This window comes from Mus musculus, chromosome 3 (assembly GCF_000001635.26).
Source record: "Mus musculus strain C57BL/6J chromosome 3, GRCm38.p6 C57BL/6J".
Classification (NCBI taxonomy): domain Eukaryota; kingdom Metazoa; phylum Chordata; class Mammalia; order Rodentia; family Muridae; genus Mus; species Mus musculus.
The window spans coordinates 89,517,231-89,545,037 of NC_000069.6; the positions used below are offsets into that span (position 1 = coordinate 89,517,231).

Sequence of the window (27,807 nt, forward strand, 5' to 3'; positions counted from 1 at the left end):
GGAAGACACTAGGTAGAGTATGGCTCAGAGCAGTTGGAAAGATGCTTACAAGCTGGTAAAAACTTAGTAGCCACTTGGGGTGGGGGAGGGGAACAAGCCCTGAAGGACACATTTGTACATTCTGTGGGTAAACATTCCCACCACAAAAGACTTCAAGTTGCCATTGTGCCACTGGTGAACTGGAGTTCAGGCAACCTGTCACAGTGGGCTTTTAAAAACTAATATTGCTGGGTGTGGTGGCATACACCTTTGATCCCAGAACTTGGAAAGCAGAGTCGGGTTTATCTTTGTGAGTTTGAAGCTAGTTTGGTTTACATATCAAGACCCATGACAGCCAGGTCTACATAAAGAGACCCTGTCTCAAACCAACCAACCAGTACTGTGCAGCCCCACCCAGCACACTGGAGGGGCAAGGTTGCTATGTACGGTGATGTAGGAGGTCTGAGGGTTGGAGTGGGATAGGATCCATATATCGGCTCACAGGAGCTGGGGACCCTCATTTCTTTTATTTTACAGAGTAGGAAGCTGTGGATCGAAGTGCATCTTATTTATGCTGAATGACCATCCATGGCAGTCAGGACTGGCCCTCGGGTATGTATGTGCACCGGTGTGTGTTTACTGCTCACAGAGATCAGAAGAGGGCATCCAATCTCCTGGAATTAGAGTTATGATTGTTTGTGAACCACTGTATGCGTGTGCTCCAGCTTTAAGTACACCCCATCTACCTTTTCTCAGGACAAAGTTGCTGCACCCAGGGTGGGAGCATCAGTTTCAAGTTTAGACCACTCCCAGGTGAACCTCTGGGCTCTGGCTGTAGAGCAGCTCTATCCAGGATAGTGGCATACCTGCCCTATTTGGATCCTGCTGTGACCCAGGAAGGTTAGTGGAGGCAGAAGACAACCTATTGTGGTAGAGTGGGCAAAGAAACTTCCAGGCCTAGAAATTAATTTTCCGCAGCACAGAATCTATATCTGTCATGAAAGTCCAGTACTAGCAGCACATTTTTGCTTCTAACAATGTATTAGTATTAATTTATTTTCGATCATAAAACCTAATCATGTGATCTGGAGCCTTGAGTCAGACTGTTGACTCTGCGGATTGAAGAGGGAGGGAAATGAAGGAGGCAGGTGAGAAGAGGGACTGGGCAGGCTGACCATGTTGGAAAGTAAGGTAGGGACTTGGGGGCCTGTCTGATGATGGAAATGTGCCTGAGACACTAGGCTTGTACCAGGGCGTGTGCACATGAGTGCATGTGTGTGTGTGTGTATGTACACATTGCTCCATCATCATTGATAGCAATCTTGTGCAAGATTGATTGTCATTATCAGGTAGCTGAGGGTGTGGTTTATGGTGCAAGCAGTTTACTCTCAGTCTTCATAGCAGCTTGCAGAGGCGAGGACTGGTATGCAGAGGGCACTCAGCTCATTGGTGGGAACTCTACCATGCTCCCTGGCATGGCGATTTGATGCTTGCTATTCAGGGGGAAAGCTCTGGAAGCATGATGGGTGTGTGTGAGCAAGTGTGTGCTCATACCTGTACACGGGTGTGACCACACACATGCATCTGGATATGTGTACTTCCACACTTATCTAGGGGAGACACTAGACAGAGGCCTGAGGATGGTGGGGAGCTGGGAAGTGGATAGGAAGATGCTCCCTCTTAGAGCCCAGGTGTGCCTAGAGGAATTCATAGCACTCCCCCCCCCAATTGCTAAGGCTGTCCCAATTAAAAATGGAAATAAATTCATCTCTGGTCTTGTCCCCTTGGAGAGTCTTCTGCACACAGTGGGAGTCTAATAAATACTTTATGAGGAGGAGTCTGAACCAGGGAAGCCAGCAGCTGTTTCCAGCTCTGACTCTCAGAGACCCATGGGGCAGATCAGACATGGAGCCACTGGGATTTCCAGTCGTCCTCATCGACCCTGAGGTGACTCCAGACCCAGCTGTTCTGGAAGAGGCTGGATCCAGGTTACTAAAACATCCTGCTTTGGGGAAGTTGGCTCTTCCTTGACAGATTCTCTTTGGCCCTTTCCCATCCATCATGTGGATACTATTTATTGAACAGCCACTGTGTGTTGATCATCATGGGGGGGGGGGAGCATCTAGGCAGCGGAAGAAGAGTGGTGGACTCAGGCTGATCTCTGCTCAAATCCTAGTGCCTTTAATTACAAGCTGGGTGACAAGAGCCATATTTCTTATCTGCGTGTGAGTGGGCTTCTTTTCTTTCCTTTTTCCTTCTTTTATTTCTTTTTTTAGGATGATGACGTCACTTCATAGGGTTGATGTGAGGATTGGAAATAACAGAGGCTCCTGTACACAGCGCAGGTGCTCTGACAGTGGTAGGTAGGTGAGCTTCTCCCTGTCAGGAGTGGGTCCCTTCTGCTTCTGTCAGTTTATGCTCAATGCCTCCCGGTGTTAATTTTCTTTGTAAAATATGAGCACAGTCCCTATCCCCTTGGGCTTTTGGAAGATGTACCTGGAATCCAATGTGTAAAACAACCTGTACAGATACTGGCTATTAATCAACGTTTGTCCTCCGGTCCCGGTTTCCCCAGCATGGTGACAGCTTCCCCTTTAGGGTGCTCTCGATCCCTTCCTTTCATCGCCCCAGCGCCAACATTCAGCCGGGATTGCTGTGGGCATCAGTATCCTGACCGTACCTTTCAGAGGAAAGAAGGCAGGTGCTCAGCTTGCGGGTGGAGTGTGGAGGGGTTGGAGTGGTAGTGGTCTTGGAGCAAAAACTACAGTTCCCAGCCCTCGTTGCGCTGCCACCCGGCGAGGAGCGAAGGATGGCAGGCCCCTTCTTGGAGGCGGAGCCTGAGAGGGAGGCGGAGTTTGGAGGGGTTGGAGAGTTAAGCCAAGCCAATGAAACCGCTGGCTAATAAGTGGGCTTGGCTTGCCATATAACAGTGTCAGGAGGAGGAGAGCGAAGCTATTGAGCCAGCGAGGAGTGAAGCTGAGTCTGCTTCATACACTCCTAGAGGACCGCCTTCAGAATAGAGTTCTTTTCGCCCCTTCCTCCTTCCCCCGGCTCCTCTCCTGGCTTTTCTACCCGCCCAATACAATGCATACTCGAGTGGCAGCCCCAGAGAACTGAAGCAAACCAAAGAGAGAGGACTGGAGCCAAGACACTTCTGGTGGGGAATCTTGGATGCCTGGCTTTCTTTGAGGTCATCTTTGGAACGAGGGTGGCTTTGGGGTGGAGGGTCGTGCTGCAGGGAACTCAGCCAGGCCCCAAGATGGACACTTCTGGGCACTTCCATGACTCGGGGGTGGGGGACCTGGATGAAGACCCCAAGTGTCCCTGTCCATCTTCTGGGGACGAGCAACAGCAGCAGCAGCAACCGCCACCACCGCCAGCGCCACCAGCAGTCCCCCAGCAGCCTCCGGGACCCTTGCTGCAGCCTCAGCCTCCGCAGCCTCAGCAGCAACAGTCGCAGCAGCAGCAGCAGCAGCAGTCGCAGCAGCAGCAGCAGCAGGCTCCACTGCACCCCCTGCCTCAGCTTGCCCAACTCCAGAGCCAGCTTGTCCATCCTGGTCTGTTGCACTCTTCTCCCACGGCGTTCAGGGCCCCCACTTCAGCCAACTCTACCGCCATCCTCCACCCTTCCTCCAGGCAAGGCAGCCAGCTAAATCTCAATGACCACTTGCTTGGCCACTCTCCAAGTTCCACAGCCACAAGTGGGCCCGGTGGAGGCAGCCGGCACCGGCAGGCCAGCCCCCTGGTGCACCGGCGGGACAGCAATCCCTTCACGGAGATAGCTATGAGCTCCTGCAAATACAGCGGTGGGGTCATGAAGCCCCTCAGCCGCCTCAGCGCCTCTCGGAGAAACCTTATCGAGGCTGAGCCTGAGGGCCAACCCCTCCAGCTCTTCAGTCCCAGCAACCCCCCAGAGATTATCATCTCCTCCAGGGAGGATAACCATGCCCACCAGACTCTGCTCCATCACCCCAACGCTACCCACAACCACCAGCATGCCGGCACCACGGCCGGCAGCACCACCTTCCCCAAAGCCAACAAGCGGAAAAACCAAAACATTGGCTATAAGCTGGGACACAGGAGGGCCCTGTTTGAAAAGAGAAAGCGACTGAGTGACTATGCTCTGATTTTTGGGATGTTTGGAATTGTTGTTATGGTGATAGAGACCGAACTGTCTTGGGGTTTGTACTCAAAGGTAGGGACTGTGGTTTCTCTTTATACATTCAACAAAAGGAGTATGTAGACGAGAGAGAGAGAGAGAGAGAGAGAGAGAGAGAGAGAGAGAGAGAGATTGATTTTGAGAGATTTCCTAACTTCCCATGTTTTTCTTCCATGGTCCTGTGAGAATTCCTTTCTTGCTTCCCTTTGTGGGGACATCCCCACACACTGTGTCTAATGTGCAGACTCTGTGTTTGGGAGGATTAAAGAATCCCTTCTGAGAAATCGCTCTTTTCCTCCGGGCTCACGCGTACTAAAGCATAACCCAGCAGCTTAACGCACCAATTAATTACACTCTGCCTTGATGTGTTTGCCAGTTCCTGCTACTTCCCTCCTCGCCTCCCCTCCCTGCTCCACTCCATTCCCCCCCCCCCATAAAAAAGAAATAAATGTCTGGGTGGGGGTGGGGATCCTGTACCGTTCCCCAGCTCCCCCCCCCCTTCCCAAGTTTCTATTTCCCTTCTCTTCCCAGAGAGACTCCAGGGTAAAATGGAGATGTTCCCGAGTCTCTCCCAAGGGCACCGGGTTAAAAATATAGGTGGAGGAAATCAGCAGTCTCTTCCCTCAGGAAAGAGGACTCAGAATAAACCTGCCGCTGCCTTGTAAACATGCCCTGATAAAAATGGCTACAGGTGTTACCCAGGCAGAGCATGGGCACCGCCTTGCCATCACTCGGGGAACGGGGAGCGCCTCTCCTTAGGATGGGATGACAGGGCTTCCCCAGCGGGTCACCGCGGAGTCGGCACCCCAGCTTAGCCCTGGTTCTTCCCTCCCACCCTAACTCCTTCTCCTTGGGATAAATAAAGATGAGTGTACGTGTGTGTGCACGCTGGATGGAGAACGGCAGGCACAAGGCACTGTCTTGGGGGTGGGGTGGGGTGGGGGACGCTCCATTGCTCTATCCTTTCAGTTGGAGGAGAGAGCTTCCTTCCCAGAGGGGAAGGAGGTCGAGGAAGGTGGGTTTTTGTCAATGCTGCATTTGCCAGGAAGCTGCATGCCAGAAGGCTTGGAGGTGCAGGGAATTGTTGGGCAAACGGTTTCCCCTACTGTACCACTTGGTCCCAGTTTGCTGGTGTTTGCATGTGTATATGTGTACTCGTGTGAGTGCCTGCTTGTTCTGTGTATTTGTGTATTTGTTTGTCATTTTGGACAAGGGGTGGCTGGGCTGGCTGGCGGGTAGCTGGGAGGGGCTCAGCTGTTGGAGGTTTCAAATAGAGCCTGTTTCAGGCAGCGCACAGCTGCTGGAGACTGTCACATTCCTTGTAGAGATCTAGTCACAAAAACCTGGGAGGTGCTGATCAGATTTCCCCCATTCCCAGAGTCTCCCTTTAACCTGATGTGGGCAGTGCTCCTTGTCAGGCAACCTGCATGGACAGAGCCCAGACTTCCCAGCAGAGAGTCCTCCAGGGACCTGCTGCTTTGCAGGGACTGCCCAAGCCAGAGCACTTGGAAGCTGCCTCAGTCTAAATAGCTCCTGGATGAACAGACCTCTCCATGAGCAGAGTGGGGTTTCCCCTGGAAGCCCAGCTCACTTAGTCATTCCCTGTAATGAGAGCCTGGGAGGCTGCAGGTCCCTCTGTTCCCTGCCTTCTTAGAGCTGCCTCTCTTGCTGTGTGCTCTGCTTAGGAGATGGGCTGGCAACCCCCCCCTGGGAATTAGGAACACTTGTTAGGGGGAATCCGTGGAAGCCCACATCCCGGAGGTGTGGCATGGTGCTAGCATGTTCTTTTCAGTGGCCCCCATGGCGGCTGTTAAGGAAATGGCTTTTCTAGGAGTCAGTGGCTGTGTCCGGCTCTGAGTGTGGGATCCATGATCATTTGTCTGAATGTGTTTTGGGGGTAGGGTGTCACCGGGCAGGGACGACTATCTTCTCTGATGGAGAGAGGTTTTCCCGGGCCGGGAGGCTGTAAGTGTTGACTGGGTGATATCACCCAAGGTGTGTGCTTCCTCCACTCCTAAGTCGTTGATTCTCTGGTGGCGATGGTACTGAGGGACAGTGACCAGGAAGCTCCTGCGTGCCTCAGTCAGTGAGGTGACCACTTCCTGTGTACCTCGGGGATGGGATTGAAACAACAAAATGTTTATTTAGTGAGGCAAATGTCCCTATCTACCTCGGAGGCAAAGAGGGTCATATCAAAGAATAGGACCAAATCAGGAGTTACAGCTCTGTCACTGCTGGCTGTGTGATTCTTGGAAGTCAGGATACCCTGCAAGGCTGCTTCCAGCTTTCTGGTGGGGAGACTGAGTCAGATGAGGTCAAGGCCCACCAGAGCACCTGCTCATGTAAGAGGGGTCGGCTGTGGCTGTCTGTGATGACTGAGGAGAGAGACACCTTCTTTCTCTGTGATTAGATGGAAAGTAAGACGCAAGGACAGAGGAGAAAGTTCTACAAGGAATCTGGGTCTGGTTGGAGACTGTCTTTACACATGAGGCAGCTGTTGGGGAGAGAGGTGTCAGCTCCCCAGCTTTGGGATACAGGGGGATGGGCTCTGTGACAGAAGAGCCCAGAGACACTCAGGGTGGATGAGGGACTTTCCTTTGCTAGGATTCTTGTGTGCCTGCCTGTCTTTGCTGATGATTCTGGAAGCCCGAGGATAGACCAGGTGACCAGTCATTTTGGGTACCTACCATGGCCATTTCTATTTAAAGGCCCTGGTGAGGGACAGGTTCTTTTTCCTCTGAGTGACTGATGGCCTGCAGCCCTGGGCCTTACCTAACTCTGAACTTCTCTGCTTTATCTCGTGAGGCCGTACCTGCCCCGTCCACCTACTGTACCTGCTGCTGGGAGAGTCATTCATCGCATGATGAATGCAGGTCCAGGGGTCTGGGAGAAAAGCAATGGGGCAGATACCCTGAGTGTGCTCAAAGGTGATGCAAAAGGGAGCCAGCGTGAGGAGGTTGAGAAATGGGGACAAAGTGCTTCCTGGCTCCCACCCTCACAGGCTGTAGGCGATGACACTGGCGGGAAGGAAGTTCCACTGAGAAAGGAGATGGAAGCCTGACTTGGGGAGGGGGGCGTTGTGGACCCCTAAAGGTGCAAGGCTGTCTCTGAGCTGAATGGAGGCTCTGGTTTATCCATCCCTCCCTCCCTTCCTTCTCTTGCTCCTCCCGTTCTTCCCTCCCCTTCTCATCCTCCCTCACCTTCCTTCCTTTAGTAGGTGGGCTTCCTCTTTGGAAACTTAGACAACAGGAGAGGGCTGATTCTCAAGATCCTGTTTGGAAGTCTTGATGATCCCGCCTCTGCCTATGGCTCCCTCTAACTGTTAGAGTCTAACAGGGTTAGGGGATGGGGATTTAGGTTGTTTTTTTTTTTTTTTTTCTGACTGTGTTCTTTAGTTTTTTCTGGAGCTGGTTTGGCCCATGTCACCCTTTTACCTTAAGCTGTCAGTAATTCTCTACTAGATCCAAAGAGTTAGGGGTAACCTGGCCTGCTTTCTCTTCCTTAACACCCTGACAGGACGTCAGGCCTCAGCCTGTGGCAGCTTCCTCAGTCTGGGCAGCAGGGTAGCTGTCTGTTTCCACAGATTTTGTACAGCCTCCGTAGCTCTCCACTGCTGGCCTAGAGATCCATTTCAGCCTTACCTCTGCTCCCTTGCCCCTCCTGCCTGCCCAATCAGACTTCCTGTCCTGTTCCTTTCTGATACCCCAGCTTGACCTGTTGCTAGGATGAAGCAGTCACCGATACAGAAGTCCCTATCTGCTTCCTTGGGTACATTCTCCTCACTTCCTGTTACTGTTCCTTCTTCAGACCACCAACTGGGCCGCCACCCTGAGCTAGGTCTACTGAGCAGCTAAAGGAGGTCCCTACTGCATACTCTCCAGAGAATGGTGGCTTCTAGGCCTGGGCCAATTTGTTGCCTATCTCTTTGCTGGCCTCACATATATCATAAAGTCCCCCCAGCCTTCAGCTGGAATGATGGATTGTATTCTAGGCTTTTATTTTTGGTCTTTGTAGGGTGTGTGTGGGGAGGTGGTAGCCACAGCTTCACACCGTAGGTAAACATTCTACCGAGCTTGTCTCCAACATCCAAGATGCATCTCTGTCCCGATCCTCTGCCTTCCTGGGATGGAGGCCCTAGTTGCACAAGGACAGAGTGGTAGCCAGGGTACATAGGATGAAGGACCCTGCTTGTCTCTTTGGGGCCAAGTGCCTTCTGAGGTTAGGTTACTGGTTGCTGGAACATGTATTTCTGGAGGGTTTTGGGGGGCACCAGTAACTATGATTTCAGGCATGCTGGGGAGGTAGACATAGGTCAGACCCTGGTGTGCACCTCCTGAAGGATGTCCTCTGAGAATAAGAAGGCAGAAGACTCAGTAAAGCACTTTGGCTGCAGGACCCTGAGAGCCAGCAGCCAAGGGCCCCAGGCCTGCATTTTAATTGTCACAGGGTATACTGGCCATGCCTGCCCTGGGGAAGACAAGCAGATCTGATAGTATGAGACAGCCAACCCTGCACCCATGGTGACCCTTTATTTATATTCCTTGTGGACAGTGAACTAATGAGTCAGATCTTGGTAACCTATAGGATTACCAGTAACTTGTCACCTACTTTCCTTCCCATGTCACCCACTGTTTATAACTGTCCTGGGGACAGGCTCCACAGGGCTTCCAGACTTCCCATCCCCACAGGCAGCACTGGGCATTGGGACAATGGCTGGGCATTTGTCTTCTGAATAAGCTAATTAGAAAGCTACTCCATGGCCTTTGATTCCCTTATTTAGCTTCCAGGAAGGAGGATGTATGAGGCCATCCTCAAAAGATTCCCTTAAAAAAATTAGGTAGAGAAAAGCAGAAGAAAATTGGAGTAACCTGTGTTGTGACTCAGGCTCCAAGGCAAATGTAAAATCAGAACAGAGAGCTCTGGTTGCATGCCAGTTACTTATGAAGCACACTGGGGGGAAGTGTGTGTGTGTGTTGTGAGGGGCGGCTGTACTGTACTGTACTGTACACAATATCCCCTTTCTTTGCGCCATGACAGGACCACCAGAGCATTCGCTGGGTAGTTGTTTTTCTCTCAAAACCCCAAAGGGAGAGAGAGAGAGAGAGAGAGAGAGGGAGAGAGGGAGAGAGAGAGAGAGAGAGAGGGAGAGGGAGAGAGAGAGAGAAGAAAGCCATCAGTTCCTCTTTAAATAATGAGGGTTGGTAATTCTAAGACTGCTCACTCTCAGGAGCCGTGGGGAGGAAAACTCGAGTGCCTTTTCTTGTGTGGAAAGTCCGGAGGAGGCTAATGGGTTTTCAAGGCCCCCTCCCCTTGTCATTCCACCCCCAGGTGCTCGGGAGGCAGGGGAGAGGCTGGGGGCAGGGACCACACTGTTTCTTTCTGCCCCACACTGCTCCTGCGTGAATTGCTGCTGAGTGACAGCTGAGGGAAGGCGAGGACCTTTTTCTTAAGAACTGGATGACTTTACACCCAAGAGTCCCAGAAGTAGGTGGTGCTGGAGGCATCCTATGCAGATGAAATCACTCACTAAGCTAACACTGCCAGTGGGCGTGGTACTGAGATAAGAATCCTGCCCTTTTGACTCTAAGTTTCTGTGCCTGCTGCTGGAGGCCTTGCTTACATTCCTTGTGTGTGTGTGTGTGTGTGTGTGTGTGTGTGTGTGTGTGTGTGTGTATTTGTGTGTGCCCGCATGCGCGTGCGCGCGCGTGCATATATGTTTCCAGTTTGGAATTTCAGTGCAGAACCTTGCACCTATTAGGTAAACAGTCTGCAGAGGAATCTCCCCAGCCCAGATTGCTTATACTCTGTTTTGGTTTTGTCCTTTTAGATTGCTTGCATTTTCTCTGCATGTGCTGTGTTATATGTACATGTGCATATAACATGTGTGCATGTGGCTGGCCTGCGAGCTCAAGGGCTCTCGTCTGCTCTCACCGTATCCCATCTACCCCTGTATCCTAGTTTTCATATGGATACTAGAGATTGAACTCAGACCCTTGTGCTTGCATGGAAGGTGTTTTGCTGACGGAACCATCCTCCTGGTTCAGCACCCCTCCAGCCTCTGATATATTCTTGGAAGAAACAGATCAAAATCTATGGGCCAGAGACCAGAGATACAAAATGTCGGGCTAGAAGAAGCTTGGCCAAGACATAGGCAGAACACGATTGGGATGGGAGCTGTTGGTGCAGGGACCCAGACCAAAGGTTCTGTGGTGCAAGCAGCTTCCTGGGGGCAGGCAGTCTGTTCATTGAGGTGGAGGGAAGGCCCATGGTGGGTCCCTGAGATGTTTCCTCTATGGGGGGGGGATGTGGCCATCCACTGTCAGGGTGACTCTGAATAAATTGTGAAGAAGTAGTTGTGGGGATTACAGGGAAAGTGAGCTTTGTATAGGTTTGCTGTAGGTACCTACCACAGCACCATTGCCCCGCCCCCAAGCCACTGTGCCTCCCCCTCCCCTCCTGAACTAGCTGGCTTACCTTGTTCCCTCCTGCCTGGATCTTCTTTTAATTTTCTCCTTCCTTTCTAGTGCTAGCTGCCGAGGTGGTAATGGGGAGTTGGGGATCAGCATGGTGTATCTCGCAGGCATAGTCCAGCTGCCGTTTCGCATGGTCCCCACAGTGGTTCAGGATCGTTACAACCAACAGTACTTTCCAGCTGAGAAAATCGAGCCATCAGACCCCCTTCTTAGATGGTTCTAGAAGGAAGCTCAGAGCTGAGGTGCACGACTAGCTTCTATTTTAATTTTCATTTCATTTATTTATTTCCAAACCAGAAAGCTGGGAACTGAGTAAGGAAGTCTCTGAGGGCTTTTCCATTGCTATTCTAGAATTTTCTTCCTTCTGGAGTTCCTCCTCCCCCCCTCCCCCCTCCCCCTCTCTCCCGGCTCTCTGTGCCATCAGCATAGCTGGTGCTGGAAAGGGTTCGTCTTTGCCTTTATGGCACCCTAAGGAGGTGCTGGTACTCGGTGCTTCTTGCGATTGTTCTTAGCTCACTTAAACCTGAGACCTGAGCTCTTTTTCTGCCTCCAGGTCTTGTCCTTGTTCCAAGGACTGTCTGAGCCACTGTTCTCAAAGCCATGCTCATCAGAGGTGTCCCTCAGTCAGTCAGAAGGCCAGACAACGTCATCCAGTTTGAGAGGAACTTGGGCTAGCCCTGCTGGAGGCTCCCTGTAGAAGGTGGGGTAGTTACTGAAGGGTCAGATGAGCCATTGTGGAAAGAGAGACTCATTTCTGTAGGACAGGGGGACAGAGGATAAAGTGTGTGGGAAATGCAATTTATGCAGATATCTTGAAGATGCCCCAGGATGTGCATGCAAGGGCAGATGGGAGGAAAGAGAAGATTGTGAGAGTTATGGGGGCTGTGCTTCTCCTGAGAGGTTCTGAACAGGGATCAAAACACTCCTGCCAGGGGTGTGGGTTCAGTGATTGACTTAATAGTGAGTTGCCAGGAACTCTAAAGATCCAATGCTCTTTTCCCCCTCAAATATGATCTTACCTGTTACGGATGGCCTAGTATGGTAGCTAAGGGGTTTGCATCTAAGTTTATTTCTTAACTCTATGGCATACCTGTGGTGGGGAATTTGCTGAACCCTGTTTCTTCATATGGGAAGAGGGAACTCCAAGCCCTCCTTAGATCATAGGACTCAACACTTTTCCCTGCAATATAACATCTAGAATCCTTCCCTGTACCATAGCATGCAGCATCCCTCTTTGAAGCACAGTCCGTAGCACTCAATACTTCTGTCCGTATTGTAGTACCTAGCCTAGTGAGTACCCTGCAGTGCAGCACTGAGCTGGGCGTGCATTGAACTTCAGCAGCTGCCAGATGTTGCTTTTATTGGATGCCGCTTGGAGGACTGAGCCTGGAGGGACACAAGTACACATGTCCCCTGTGTATGCTTTCCAGGTGGTTGTGGAGAAGAGAAGATGGGCTTCAGGTTAGGAGAAAGGACCCTGGAAGAGTTGAGCACACGGGACCTTGCCCTCATTCTCAAGAAAAATGGACAAGCCACCCAGTGTTACTGCTGATAGGTCTCAGTGTGTAATGAGAGGAAGGGCTACTCTTGGGAAGGCGGGACTCTCATGATGGCTTGGCCTGGCCTTCTAGAGTCTCCTATCATGAGTATATTCAGGGTTGGCAGTCTGTGGCTTGGGCATAGCTAATTGGGTGTAGGCATTCAAATCGGACAGGTGGAGAGAGCACAAAAATAGACCCATGGGGCCAGGCCAGAGGCTGAGAGGAAGGTCAGGGGGACACATGATGATCAAGCAGAATGAGATTGAGAGCTTGGGACTCTAGGGCAGGAACTAGCCCAGAGACAGATCCAGGCAAGTGAAGACTGCTACATCTTGCAGAAAGTTCCATCAGGAAAACAGTTTCCCTTCAAGACCAGAGACAGGGATACTTTGTATAACTTAAAAGGTTCCAGCCTGGCATGGTGGCACAAGCCTTTAATCCCAGCACTCGGGAGGAAGAGGCAGGCAGATTTCTGAGTTCAAGGCCAGCCTGGTCTACAGAGTGAGTTCCAGGACACCCAGCTCTACACAGAGAAACCCTATCTCAGAAATTTAAAAAAAAATGGTTCCTCTACCTCTTTTACCCTGCTTAACACTAAGGCCATGTTCCTAGCCAGGCACCAGGGGGCACCAGCAGTAATTGGGTGGCGGAAGCTATGCCAGGGAACCTGGACTTGCTGGGGAGGAAGCAATTCCTCCCATCCCAAGTCCCTATCCCAAACTACTTGAATTATATTCTGAACAGAGCCTTGGTGATTCAGGCAGAAGATGTGTGAAACAATATGCAAATTGGCATCTGTTGTTGTGGCGTCAGGTCGATGGGCATTTTTCTTAAAGGACAAGAAGGTCGTTCAGATGTCAACTGAGCATGAACATTGGCTTAGACGAAGCTTGGGGCAAGCTTGTTGCTGAATGGGCTGGCGCTTGGACGTTGGAGCTATAGGTTCTTCCTCTGCCACCTAGCATGTTCAAGGCTAGTTATTCGGGGTTTAGCCTGGAGAAGTCTGTAACAATGAACACCTTGCACAGAGGGTCACCCAGCAAAGAGGGAGGAGGCTGGAAGATCATCTGATCTCCAGAGCCCTTTCCTAGTGGGGAGCTTGGGACCGGAGAAGGCTGCAGGGAGTCAGGACTGCTCTGGGTTCTAACTATGGCCTACCCTTACTGCTGAGTCACCCTAAGGACCATGACTCAACCTCTTTGAGCTTCAGTTTCCCCATTTGTAAATGGGAATACTGACATTCACTGGCCCAGTGAGACTCTCATTTGGTGATAGTTGAGTAAGTGGCCAGCGCAGTGGCTGGCTGACACCTTTCCCAGGCTGGCGGTTCCTCCTCACACCTTCGCCTGAGCTGCCACCTGCCCACATTCCAGCGAGGTTTTACTAGCAGGGCTTTTTTTTTCCCCCCCTGGGCCTTCTCTCCTTTGTGAGGTTTCTGATGTTAACAGATTTTTTTGTTTTTTGTTTTTTAATCTATTCTGACTTCCAGCGGGTGAGATGCTAACTTTTCACACAGATCTTGCACATGGAGACATCTGGAGCTGCTGACAGAGGTGCTGTGCCTTCTCATGTTGAGAGTGTGAGAGTGATGCCATGGTTTAGGCCACCGTGTCGGGAGGGGCTCGGACCTGGAGGCCATTGGGAAGAGGACCCTAACAAGCCTTCTCTGGGGATAGCTGGGGACATTCCTGCCTTAGGTAGCATCCACCAACCTGGGTGGGCATGACTCCTGCACAGGGCCCACTTCCATGAGGAAGGCAGGGCATGGAACACCGGTCAGGACCGCAAGGTTCAGAGAGGTTATGTGAGTTATAGGACCGCAAGGTCCAGAGAGGTTATGTGAGTTATCCAAGAGCACTAGAGCATTGTAAGAAGCAGGGTACAGCAGGAACCCAGGGATTCTGGGTTTTGTCCTTTCTTTCTTTCCCGTTCTCCTACCCTTCTCCAGGCAATCTAGGTGCTAGGAGGGGAAAATCTGTGACCTAGAGGATTAGAGCCAGCTCTGTCTGGGGTCTCTCCTTACCACTACTCTCTGCCATCTCATCTATCTATGTATCTTTCTCTGTGTCTATCTCTGTATCTTCCTATGTAGGTATGTATCTCTGTATCTATCTACGTATCTACCTACATATCTACCTATGTATGTATGTATGTATGTATGTATGTATGTATGTATGTATCTATCTATCTATCTATCTATCTATCTATCTATCTATCTATCTATCTTCTATGCCTCTTTATCTACCTAACATGTATGTATGTATCTATGCATGCATGTATGCATGTATGTATGCGTCTATGCTGGGAAATCTATCTATCTATCTATCTATCTATCTATCTATCTATCTATCTATCTATCTATCTATCTATCTATCTATCTATCTATTGTGAGAATTGAACTCAGGACCTCTGGAAGAGCAGTCAGTGCCCTTAACTGTTAAGCTATCTCTCCAGCCTGCCATCTCTTCTTAAAAGTGCTTATGTGGGAGACAGAGGCAGCAGATTTCTGAGTTTGAGGCCAGCCTGGTCTACAGAGTGAGTTCCAGGACAGCTAGGACTACACAGAGAGATCTTGTCTTAAAAAACAACAAAACAAAACAAAACAAAACAAAAAACAAAGCAAAGAGTGCTTATGCTTTCCCAGCTTGGCAGCAGTAACTGATTGCTGAGCTGGCTGGCTTTGCAGAGCAGAAGATAGGATTTTTAAATGCTTATTTTTTAATGATTTATTTTTATTTTATATGCACTGGTGTTTTGCCTTCATGTGTCTCTGTGTGAGGTCTTCAGATCCACTGGAACTGGAGTTACAGACAGTTGGGAGCTGCCATGTGAGTGCTGGGAATTGAACCCCGGTTCTCTGGAAGAGCAGCCAGTGCTTCCAACCATTGATTGAGCCATCTCTCCAGTCACAGAAGGTGGGATTTTTAATTCCTGTTGTTGAGGGTAGCGGTGGACTAGAAGTGGATGAGGCTGGGGATGAAAATCACTGGTCTGTTGTTTACCTGACTTATTCAAGGCACTGGGTCTCATGTCCAGGATGGCAAGGAGAATGTGAGCAGGCAAGCTGGACAGGCATGGCCTCTTAGGGCTCTGGTTCTTGGCAGTGATGACTTTTGCCTTTGATGTCTGTCCTGAGAGTCTGTGGCCTTTGTTGGCCCGTGGTTCCCACTCCTCCTTGGTCCAGACTGCTATCAAGAATCCTGAGATCCCTCGGGAGTGAATGGGTGGGAGCAGGGAGTCAGACTCGGATGTAGGCTGAGTCGGGAGGGTTTCATCATGGGCAGGTGACATCATAGACAATATTTTTGTCCCCGCAGCTTGGGAGGGTACCCCACAGTCTTGAAGCAGATGCTTCCTCTCTCTTCCTTGGAAACAATAGGAGGCCAGTAGGATAACGCAGGCTCAGAGGACAAAGCTGCTCTATGCCAAGGCTGACTATCCGAGTTCAAACCCCAGGTCGGGGAAGGAGAGAACTAGTTTCTGTAAGTTGTCCTCTGACCTCTACATACTCTTCCCTAAATGAGAGAGAGAGAGAGAGAGAGAGAGAGAGCGAGAGACTGCAAGTGGGTATGGGTATCTAACTCTGATGAAGAGAGGAGACAGAAAGGAGAGAAGACAATGAATATTTCCAAAGGGTCTATTCCGTGTCTTCACATTCCTCCTTAATACCTCTCTACAAGATATGAGGTAGACATCAATAGCCCCATTTTAGAGATGCTGGTCTGGAGCCTCAGAAGGGATATGTGTACTGCTCAGAAAGTCGCAGCTAGGAGTATCAGAGCTGGGGCCTGAGCACAAGTCAGAGTGACTGAAGCCTTCCTGCCCAACAGACAGGCAGCAGCAGGCTGGCTCGTGGGTTCTCTCTCTCTCTCTCTCTCTCTCTCTCTCTCTCTCTCTCTCCTTCCTCCCCTTCTCTTCCTTCCTTCCTTCCTTCCTTCCTTCCTTCCTTCCTTCCTTCCTTCCTTCCTTCCTTTCTTGAGACAGGGTTTCTCTGTATAGCCCTGGCTGTTCTGGAACTCACTTTGTAGACCAGGCTGGCCTCGAACTCAGAAATCTGCCTGCCTCTGCCTCCCGAGTGCTGGGATTAAAGGCTTGCACCACCACGCCCGGCTATCTTTCTTCCTTTCCTTTCCTTTCCTTTCCTTTCCTTTCCTTTCCTTTCCTTTCCTTTCCTTTCCTTTCCTTTCCTTTCCTTTCCTTTCCTTTCCTTTCCTTTCCTTTCCTTTCCTTTCTCCTTCCTTCCTTCCTTCTTTCCTTCCTTCTTTCCTTCCTTCCTTCCTTCCTTCCTTCCTTCCTTCCTTCCTTCCTTCCTTCCTTCCTTCCTTCCTTCCTTCCTTTCTTTCTTAGTTTGTTTGCTTTTTTTTTTTTTTTTTGAGACAGAGTTTCTCTGTGTAGCTGTAGTTGTCCTGGAACTTGCTCTGCAGACCAGGCTGGCTTTGAATTCTGAGATCCATCTGCCTCTGCCTCCCAACTGCTAGGATGAAAGGTGTGCAACACTACCCAAGAGTGTGTTCTTTCAAGCCACCCCCCCAAAAAAAACCCTATTCAGTCTGTCAGTCTCACCTGGCTCATTGTCCCCTTATTTTCCTTCTTATTGGCCTGCTCACCTGACCCGACACCCCTGGGGTGTGCGGAGGGGCAGGCAGGGTGCTGTCAGTGTGATGCATAGGTTTGTGGGAGCTCTGGGAGCCAGGTACAGGGAAGGTTGGGCTTGGACATCCTTTGAGTTTCTCTGTCCCGGCTCTGTGACTCTGTGAGTCTCAGTCTCTAGGTTTACAAATGAGGACAATGGTGTTTTCTCTCTAAGAGAGTGTGTGTTGTGATGGAGACAAGATGAAGAGAAGGCTTTGGGCAGGGCATGGTGAGTGTCAAATAATATCACATCAATAATGTTCTCAAAATCGACTTCCAAACCTGGCTTTGTTGTCCCCTCACCTGAGGGCTAGGATGGGTTCCGCATCTTTCCTCCTCCAGGCAGTCTTCTGGGCCCTGTGTGCCTACCTGCTATCCTGCCACAGGTTAGGTGAACTCTCCAGATCTCAGCCCTGTTTATCACTTGCTAGCTTTAGGAAGTTGCTCTAACAGATCGACTCGCAATGTTCCCAGTGGTTCCTGGTAATCTGTCTGTCAGTCTTCTGCAGGAAAACGCCAGGCTGCTGTCAGTAAGCTTGTGACATGGCTTTTGCCATACCCTGGGCTCTCAGTAAGGGTCAGCTGAGATTGTGGCGGCTGGTGGGAACCTCTCTGGCTAGGCATGGCCAAGCTTGGCGGCTGGCCATTTGTTTGGTCATCTGGAGAATGGAGCAGGGAGCTGGAGGAGTCTCCTTCCATCTTAGGCTGGTGACCACATGGAACTGGGGGAATGAATACTTGAAAATGGCAGTGCTCTGGTGACAGGGCACTGCCTGTCAGTGAGTGCAGGGTCTACTGGAAGAGTGGGTTGGAGGGTTATCTTCATGTCCCATGTGTGAAGGTAATGCAGCTAAGTGGATTTCCTCACTATCAGGAGATGGCTGAGAGACAGGCCCTTTGGCCAGCTGCCCTCCCTGCTGCCTCCTCCCCGCAGGCCAGCCCTTGGCATGAGGCCTGCTTGTCTCCTGAGCCCTCTGCGCAGCAGGGATTTAATTACTATGATGTAAGGAGCCCAGGCTCGAGGCTCTGGCAGAGGGGAAACAGATTTGTCTTCTTACTGGGAGAATAAAAACGGACAGAAGAGAGAGAAATGACTGTCCCCAACCTCCCCCTCCCCCAGAGGTTCCAAGGCTGTTGAGCTGATGGGGAGATTTTTTAGGGGATAAGGGGGGAGGAACAGGTAGCAGTGTGTGTGGGGGGGCGGGGCAGGTGCAGGATACCCTGTTCAATTCAGAGCCTTTGCTATTCAGTTTTGCCTTCTATGACTAATTCAGCTAAGCTGCCTGTTTTCCCAAAGACTGGGCAACAGCCTCCATCAAGTACCTACTATGCGCTAGATGTTGGCCTTGAGAAACTTCCTGTCCAGGCAGGAAAGCATGTGTTTTTATGCAGCCAACAGATGGCTCCTGACCACCTGTGAGGGGCCAGCCAATTATTCTAGGCACAGCACAGTAGGAAAAACCACAGTAGGCCAGAGTCTTGCCCTTGGGGATGCACATTTCCATAGCTGAACCCAACAGTAAAAGATATCAGCTAATTATATATTGTGTTTGAAGTCCTATGAAGGAACAGAAAGCTGGGCTAGCAGGACACGGCGTTCCACAGGGAAGCTAGTCATCTCGAATAAGTGCTCAGAGGAGGCCTTGATGAGAAGGTGACATTTGGTGAAGGTCTGGGGTTGGTGAGCAAGCCAGGCTTCCTTGGCCATGGAGGTGGGGACTAGCTTCTCCAAGGCCTTCGTCAGGTTTGTGCTTGCTGTGGTCTGGATAGTTCTGTCCAGTAGACCTAGAACACGGAACTATCTTGGTCCTTTTATGCTTCCTGGTAGCTGTATATTTTTAAAAGTAGGACATATGAAATTTGTTAATATGTTCATTTCATGTGATGAAGAAAAATATTACAATTTCAATGCGTAAGCAACATAAATATTTTCAATGAGACATTTTCCATCCTATCTGCCATGCTATGTCTGGTGGATATCTGATGGCTCATCTCAGCCAGCCACTAAATCTTCATTGGAAACACTTACCCGGTTTTAGAGTCCATAAAATTTATAGTTAAATAAACACTCACGTTGTTGCAAGCATACTTTAGGAGTTTCTAATAAATTAATGGTGAACCAGTTTAGAATTTATGGTTATTTATTTTGGTACTAGGGGTTGAACCATGGGCTTCACATGCGCTAGGCACATGCTAATACTGCTGAGCTATGTCCCCCACATCCTGGTACATCAGTTTTCAGATGAATGATTAATAACAGAATGTACACATAAATTCCTCACCCTCGCCATGTCAGTGGGGTGTGGTGGAACGTGTGGCATCCATCAGAGACTCCCCAGGAGTGAGGAGCCCCTCCCTCTGCCCGGCTGAGCATAGGGAGCACGGGGATGAAGCCAGCTTGGAGGTAGGACTTGGAGTGTTCTGTGCAGCACTTGCCCTTTACCCTGGCAAGATGGCATCAGGTGAGGGCTCTGAGCTTTGGTATTAGAGTTAGGCACAGACAGGGAAGCCTCACCAGAGGTTTAGGGACACTTCAGGTGAGGCTGGTGGTGATGGAGCACCCAGGTGGGAAGTAGCAGCCAGGTGGTGAAAGTGGGTGGTCCTCGCAGTGTTTGGAAGGGTAGGTAGGCTTCTGGTGTGTCTGCTGAAGTGGGGGGTGGGATGGGCAAGGGGTAACCCTAGAAGCTGGGAGATTTGTGAGACCCACACTTGGGTTATACAAGGTTCTTGCCCAGTCCCTTTCTTTGGTGGACGGCTCCCCTTGCATTCCAGAAGACAGTTTGGGACAAGGCTGGCATCCTTTCAAACAAAACCAAGGGGTGGGCAAGATAGCAGATCAGGGTCAGGGTTCTTATGGCTAAGCCTGTTAACCGGAGGCGCCCAATCCCTGGAACCCACATGGTGGAAGGGGAGAAGGGACTCCCTCGAGTTTTCCTCTGACCTCTACATGTGTGCCTTGGCGTGGCTAAACCCCCAGCACCACAGAATAAATAAATATTTAGAAAAAATTAAGAAGGGGCTGAGGAGAGAGTTGCACGGGGAAAGCTTCTGTAGTATGTGTGTGAGGACTCACCTTTGAATCCCTCCCCCCAAAAAACATTGAACCCATATAAAAATGGATGCGGCAGGGTGTGTGTCTGCAATCCCAGGGCTTCTGAGCGAGGTGAGAATCAGAGACAGGAGACTCCCTGAATGCTCACAGGCCAACCAGCCTAGCGTGTGCAGTTGTGAACAGCAAAGAGATTCTGTTCAAAGGAAAAAATGTGGCATGGAAGAACTACGCCCAAGGGCCATGTGCACACCATGCCCCCCGCCCCCAACCAAGAAACAAAGCGGCACACACAGAACCCAAAGAAATTATCGGTGCTTACAGTGTGATTAGTGTTTAGTTCCCAAAGGTCACAGGAATCTAATAGTCAGTCCACATTTGAAGATCAAGTCTCCCTGTTCTGGGCTGACCCCAGAATGCTTTGATGGATAGGGTCAGAAGTGGCCAGAGATTCCCATGGTATGACCAGGAGATTACTGAGATAAGATGGATCCCATGGATTCCTAGTGTTCAAACACTTTCAACTCTGTGGGCAGTGTGTGTGTGTGTGTGTGTGTGTGTGTGTGTGTGTGTGTGTGTGTGTGTGTGTGTAGATCAATGAGCTTGAAAAGATAGCTCAGAGGTGAGGTCTAGGTGTTGGGAGGTGCCAGTCTTCTGCTCACTAGCCAAACTGCTATGTCCAAAGCCCGTTGACTCTCCAGGGCTCTCAAGGACCACAAAGCCATGCCACTATAACTGTTTCCTTTCTAAGTGTGGAAAGAGCAGGGATGGCTTTAGATGTCTTCTCCTGATGTCTTGATATCTGATGGTTGGCCTTGGGCCCAGAAGGTGAGGGTCTGAGGCTATGGGACCTGTGGGCCAGCTCCTCTCACTGGTCAGTCAGATATGCTGGGTGTGGGTCTGCTGCTGCATTCAGAGTTGGTCTGTGCCACTAGTTGACCATATGACTTTAGTACCTAAGTCTTCATCTGCGTTTGCTCATTTTGTGGTGCAGGCAAGGGTGATGTAAATAGATTGTGGTGATCCGGCTCAGTCAATGTTGACTCCTTTCTTCTTCTGTGAGGTACCTCAGGAATACCTCACACAAGCTTCTCTGGCCTTTGGTGAAGAGAGACAGCCTGTCTGGGGTGGGATGTTGATGAGGAACAAGAGGCAGGGGAAGGTGGTGATGGGGAGACCTGGGATCTACCTGGCCTGTGAGCCAAGGCTTTCCACCTGAGGTGCTTCTCAGAATACATGTAGCAGAGTCTGGAGACTTGGTTGGTCATCACAGCCAAGGGAAGGATTTGATAGATACCTAATGGACAGGGGCCAGGAATACTCACCAAATCAAGGTATTACCTGGTTCCAAACAGCAGAGACTGGAGAAGCCTGGATAGATGGCTTGTTACAAGGACAAATGGAAGGATGAAACCGTCATCCTAACTATAGCATGACACTAGTCATCTCTGGGATGCTGGACTAGGTGGGACTCAAAACTTCCATTTTATTTTGAGGGTCTCACTATGTAGGCCCCTGCTTGTCCAGAACTTGCTAGATAAACCAGGCTGGCCTCAAACCCACAGAGATCCACTTGCCTATGCCTCTCAATAGCTGGGATTCAATGCATGTACAACTATACTAGGCTCTCAGATTTGAATTCATGATCATGTTCAAATTCATGTTCAAGTTCATGCCCCTCCAGAGTTTTTTCTTTGTTTCTAATCTCTGTGTCTTTACATCCTTCACCTTGGAGGTTTTATCTGTAGACGAGGCTGAGGTATGAGCCACATTAGAGCCTGTGAGAAGGTGAGACTTAGGGGCTTTTCCAGGACTTCCTCTTACCTCCAAGAGGCCTCATATACTGGCCCCACTTTATTTTGGTCTTTTTTAAAAAAATGTGCATTGGTGTTTTGCTTGCGTATGTGTCTGTGTAAGGGTGCTAAACCCCCGGGAACTGGAGTTACAGAGAGTTGTGAGTTGCCATGTGGGTGCTGGGAATTGAACCCAGGCCATCTGGAAGAGCAGCCAGTGCTCTTAACCCCTGAGCCATCTGTGCAGCCCCACATCTCCGTCTTTGTTGTTTCTGAGAATGAGTAGAGCTGAAGTCTCCATTTAAGAAAGAGGGGATTTTCAGGGCTTACGACTCTGTGAGTGGGAGACTCAGCTGGTTTAGTGGCAGACTTCCCGGCATGGGGAGAAACAGTTGGTTTGCCAGCTTGGGTCAAGCTAGAAGCCATTTGAGGTTGTGTGGGTCACTGCTCTCTAGGTCTACCTGGGGAAGCAAGTACTTGTGCTGAGTTGCCGACCGGTTCCTGGGGAAGACAGATCTAGGAAAGGTCTGTGGACTTCCCACTGGGAGGACTCTCACTGAAGCCTGCTTGCACTGGGAGGACTCTCACTGAAGCTCGCTTGCTGTTTTGCTTGGTGCTGACTCTGGTGATGTTAGGGAGCACTGAGATGACAGCGTATGGTTCAGGGGTGTGCAGGCTTAGTAGCTTGGAGGCAAGCAGACTACTGTGAGTACCACACTGGCTCCTCCTCCTTAAGGCTGTGCTGTGAATCTGAGTGTCTGACTTCTCAGACATCGTGGGGCTTGAGTCTGGCTTTCAGGGCCTCACGAGGCAGAAGCGGGAGAGTGTTCTGAGCTTGAAGGGACAGTGGGTGGGGTGGGTTGGGTGGGGTTGGTGGGCTCCAAATCAGAGAGTGCCAGGTGTTCTTCGGGAGGAAAAAAAAAGGAAGCAGTTTTCTCAGGGAGAGATAAAGAACAGACTTGAACGGGACAGGAGGTCCCCATTCACTGGGTCTTTGCATACCAGGCAGAGGGCTTTGCACGCTTGTTAGAAGGCAGGGGAAACATGGCAGTGGTGTGATTAAGCTTTGGCACAGAGAAGAGTAGTAGGAAGAAGCTGGCAGCATGAAGTGAGGGCTTGAACCAAGCTAGGGACAGTGGAAAGGAAAAGGTGGGAACCCACAAGAGAGCAATGTGGGGCATCCTCCTTTCGGCCTGGGATGACGTATGCTGTCTGTGAGGGTAGATACAAGAACTGTGGCTTAAGTGCCTCTCTACATTGATCAAAATCCAGCCCTTCCTTGGAGGGTAGACAGCAGTGAGCAGCCAGGCAGCCTGCTGTCCCAGAGAGTAGGGTGGCGGAGTGCCCATACCAGCCGGCACCAACTGGCACCGACACCCTGGCTGGGGGCTTCTCCTTCTGGAACCCATCAGCCCTGGCCTCCAGCCAGACCTGATGGAGACGGATACACCCTCTTCCTGCATGTTTTCAAAGATATGAGTGGGGTAGTGACAGCATGCAGAGCTAGCCCCTCTAGGCTTCATGTAGTAGCCTGACTATTTTGTGACTATGCGTAAGGAGCAGGTGGGCAACTATCGGGGCACTTTGGGCCTCAGTTTCTGGGAGTTTTCTGAGTGCACTGGTGCTCAATCCATGCAGTGATTGTAAGAGAGGATTCAAGAACACAGCCGGGAGGTTCTTGGCTCAGCCACAGTCACTATCTTTAATTGACAGGAAGTGGTGATGGACTGGACAGGATGTATAGGAGAGATGAGCTATGGTTACCACTGAAGGAGATAAGTTGGACAAAGTGGGGTTGGCAGTTCTCCTAGGCCATAGCTCTGATGGGCTCGGGTGGGGGGGCGGGGGGGATTGCAGGAGGCTACCCAGTGGCAGCCTGGGGTCGTCCCACCTCGTGATTCACAGATGTTTTTTTTTTTTTCAAAGATTTATTTATTATTGTATCTAAGTACATTGTAGCTGTCTTCAGATGCACCAAAAGAGGGTGTCAGATCTCATTACGGATGGTTGTGAGCCACCATGTGGTTGCTGGGATTTGAACTCAGGACCTTCGGAAGAGCAGTCGGTGCTCTTAACCACTGAGCCATCTCTCCAGCCCCAGATGGTTTTTATTATCTACCTTAGGACCACCTTTTCAACACACCAGCATCCCTACGAGCCACCTCAGTGCAGTGACCAGAGAGGTCAGTGTGTTCAGCCGATCAGCTTAGCCTCTGGTCTTGTCTGTGTTCCTGGAGACTTTCCTGGGCTCACAGTGCCTCCCTCCATCGCGATGCCCCTCAGAGGCTAGCTGGATCTCTTTCCAGGGTTTCAGTTAGGGCCTGGCTTAGTTCAGGCTCCAGAGAAGGAGTACTGCCTGGACTGGCATGTTTGTACTGATGTTTGCTGTCCTCTGTCCACTCTGTGTGTGAGCTGGACAGACATGAAGGCTCCCCAGGGGCAGCGTCCTGCATAGCACAGGATCGTGATGCGGCTATCTGGAGTCCTCAGGAAGACTCCAGGAGATCAATGATGTGCTGACACCAGCACACAGAGAGAGGTTGCTTGCAGGTGTAAGGGAACAAGGCTGAGGTGGGCACAGAATGGCAGAGGTGGGTGAGTGTGAGACAGGCCTAAGGGGAGGCCCACAGCAGAGAATCTGTGATAAGAGGCTGGGCAGACCTGGGTCAGCCATGTGAGAGCAGAAAGAGTGTTCTCCAGGGTCTTCACTAGCTGGCTGAGCGTGCAGGTGGAGGTGACGGCTGTGGGTGTGTGGGGGGGGGGGAGAGGCTGGGCTTGGGGATGCTCCAGTGTTTTCATCACAGCAAGTGACAAGGTGTGGTTGTGTCAACAGCCTCAGTGACTGGCAGACTAATCAGCATCCATTCTTCCTTCCGTGGGTACAGCAGTCCCCAAGGGCAGTCCCCAATGCCTGGATTACCTCCAACAGTGGCAGAAGAAGCAGAGCTCTATCTGCTGCTGTACCCCTGTCCCATGTGACTTATGGCTGTCTGCTTCTCCTAGAATTTGATCTAACCTTGAGGAAACTAGCCCAGGATCTATACGAATGCAAACACCAAGACTACTCTTGAGTCGTGGTCCAGGAGGCCCAGATGAACCCTCCCAGGACTGCTTAGATTTGGGAGCCAGGCGACCAAGAAAGGGCAGAAGGCCTCTGTGAAGTAAAGGCAGAGGAATAGGTGGGCAAAGGAGGAAGAGCAGACTGCAGCCAGGGGCTCAAGCAGGGGAGGCACTGGCTGGGCCCTGGGTTTAGGCAGAGGGGAGCATGTCTTATCTATCTCATCGGGCCTGGCTAAAAGCCAGTGCTGATGAATTCCAGAAGACTTTCTAGACAGTGAGTTCTGGAGCTAGATCTGGACAGCTTTGTCTTCCAACTGGGAAGCAAAGGAGCCAAGACTTTCCTCTGGGCTTGAGGATTGTAGAGCACCAGGGAAAGGCAAGGTTTACGTTTTCCTGCCCTAAATAACAAGGGTGTCCCTGAGGGTCACTGTGAGCACTTTAGGGGATTGTCCTGCAGTTATTCAAACAAGGTTGCTTGGAGGGGTGTGTGTGTGTGTGTGTGTGTGTGTGTGTGCGTGCGCGCTGGGGGCAGAGTTTGGCTCCCTTTCTGGATGAACCCTTTGGAGGGCCTTGTTCCAGAATACCTAGGCCAGAATCATTTTGGAAATGTCTCTGTTGCAACTGAATGTGGACACTGGTTAAAGAGGCTCGTGGTCCTGTGTAGTAGGGCTCCTGCAGTAACAGCAGAGACTTCCTTGGTCCATGTGATCCCTTCCAAAGGCAGGTGAGTCCCATTCCTTCAGAACCCATTTGGAACTGGTCAGCAAACTAAGAGGTGTTGTATGGGACTCCTGAGGCTGAGCAACCAGGTTGGGCATAGCCTACAAGCTCTCCTCAGAAATGTATGGCCTTTGGCACCGCATTGGCTGGGTACTGAAGAGTTGACAGGATGTAGAGTAGGCACAGCAAAGAGGTTTTATCTGGGTGTTAATTCTGAATGGTTGGTACCAGTTGCCAGAAGAGCTGTGATGAGAAGGATGGTGAGCTGCTATCTGAGCTCAGTGAGAAAAGTGCTGTGATTGATTGATGATGTCTATCATGGCAAGGAGAGATGGAGGGAAGAGGGGATTTGCTTTCACTGGTATGGCAGAAGGAATGCAGAGATCCTAGATTGACCATTAGCGAATAACTCATATGTCTTTGCATCCCAGTTTCCTTAGCCTTAAAGTAGGAGTGATAAGGTTATCGGGTATTGAGTAAGATAACGGAATTAGACATTTTATTCAAGCGAAGACACGGAATGCGGGTGTCATTGTTTTGGACTCACTCAGGAGCCCAAAGTGACTTCATAGCTGTAGTGAAGGCTTTCTTTCTGCTTGCTGGAGGAACCACAGAACAATGTGTAAGACAGTTGATTGGCATGACCTTTGACCAGGCCTGTGCCAGGCATCTGGGACCATGATACGTTCTTGACTAAAGTGTCAAAGAAGTGTTTGCTTATTTTTCTGGTTGGTAGTCACGTAATTTCTGTCAACGATTCCCCAAATGAAGATTTAAACACTGTTTCTGTGTGTAATGAGAGAAGGCCAGATAGCTCTCTCTAGAACTTTGTCTCTGATTCTCCATTAAAGGTAGCAAAATTGCTTTATAAAGTCTGAAAGCCTGACAGGATCATGTATTAACAATGCATACATTATGCAAATGTGGGTGTAGTTACTTAATTTGCATAATAGATGGGCTGAAGGAGGGCTGTAAAGGGGAAAGGGAAGGAGTGAGGGTACTTGTCCAGATCTGTGTATATTAGGGTTCCCCAGTCACCCCACAGGGTGCGTTTCCCCCTTCCCATGCTCCTACTCAGCCTTGAGGTTACTGTGTGTCTTTCCCTGCTGGCTAGCTGCCTGTGCTTCTGTGTCCATCCTTCACCCAGGCAGGCGCAGGGGCCCTCACCCTTGCTCCTTGAGCAGTGAGGCTTCATTAACTCTCACAGTCCCTCTGGGGACAGACAGCTTTCCCCAAGAGCTTCCTCGGGTCATTGCGTGTCCTATATCTGTCCTGCTGAGGCGCTGGACTTTGTTAAGTGACATCTTGAATTGTATGTGAGTCTTGTCATTGGGTAACTTTTTCTTGGGCTCTGTGAAGCAGAGGAGGGGAGGTATTTTAGGGGAGCGTACCTCCTGATCCATCTACATTCTCCCTGGACATATCTGACAGCTGCTTTGAAAGGTTTTTGTGCTCTGGCTATAAGGGGTTTCAAAGTTCTGTTTCTCCACCCTACTTCCCGAAACCCCTTTTAGCCCTCCTCTGTCCTATACTCCCAGGGGCTGGGACTCAAACCCAGGGTCTTCTGCATGCTAGGCAAACTGAGCCCCAACACTAACACCCACCCTTCCCCTGAGTTTGACAAGAACTGAAACTGAGACCAAGGGTATTTGAGGTCAGAAACCCAATGGATACTCCCTGGAAGCCTAGATTTGGAGGGTTCAGGTTTAAGGGGTGCTGGGAACCATCTGTGTAGGTCAGACAGATGTGGCAAGCAGCTGGCTAGCTGGCTTCTCTGGATGGTACAGTGGGTGTTCTGTGCAGTTGATAGACACAAGAGCCCTGCCCCCCTCTGGCAGAGGGTGGACAGGGGGCTAAGTCTGCAAACAGTCTAGAGCTTGGTGTGGTCATACCTGCTCAAAGTTCCCAGTATTAGGGCCCATGCAAGGCTCTGAGACCCTGAAGATAAACAAGAACTTCCAGCTTTCCTTGGCTGAATTCCTACTGAGAGTCCTGGTATTTCATAAAGTCACTGGGTTTATTGTCCCCATTTCATAGCAGAGTATGATAAGGCTTGGTCTCATAGCCAGGGAGCACCCAGGAGATCTTGTGGAGATCTAAGGGAGATCTTGTGACCCTCCCCCTCCACGGCCTCTTCTCTTGAGACTGGAGTTTGACCTGGACCTCTGGTGCTGGGGGTGTGAACAGAGGGTCCAGGCAGTGTGATAGAAGTAAGGAAAGGGACTAGAACTGGAGTCACAAGAGTCAGGAATATGAAGGACAGTAGAGAAGGCCCTGAATGAGGCATGTCAGGGAGTCTGAGTTGACCTGGTCTTTGGCGGCAGTTCCTGGGTGGGGGTGATGTGGGCTGGCACCAGAGGGTGAGGGAAGGTGGGTAGGGACACTGAGCAGGGTAATTCCA

General features: G+C 50.5%; 1 protein-coding gene across 1 annotated transcript in view; it reads left to right on the forward strand.

Annotated features, from left to right (window-relative positions):
• The first annotated feature begins 2,933 nt into the window (after positions 1-2,933).
• Kcnn3 (potassium intermediate/small conductance calcium-activated channel, subfamily N, member 3) overlaps positions 2,934-27,807 on the forward strand; it is a 152,331-nt gene continuing 127,457 nt past the window's right edge. Inside the window, exon 1 of the mRNA NM_080466.2 lies at positions 2,934-4,174. Within this exon, the coding sequence (NP_536714.2) occupies positions 3,239-4,174 (936 nt within the window). The 5' untranslated portion in view covers positions 2,934-3,238. The remainder of the gene's footprint in view (positions 4,175-27,807) is intronic.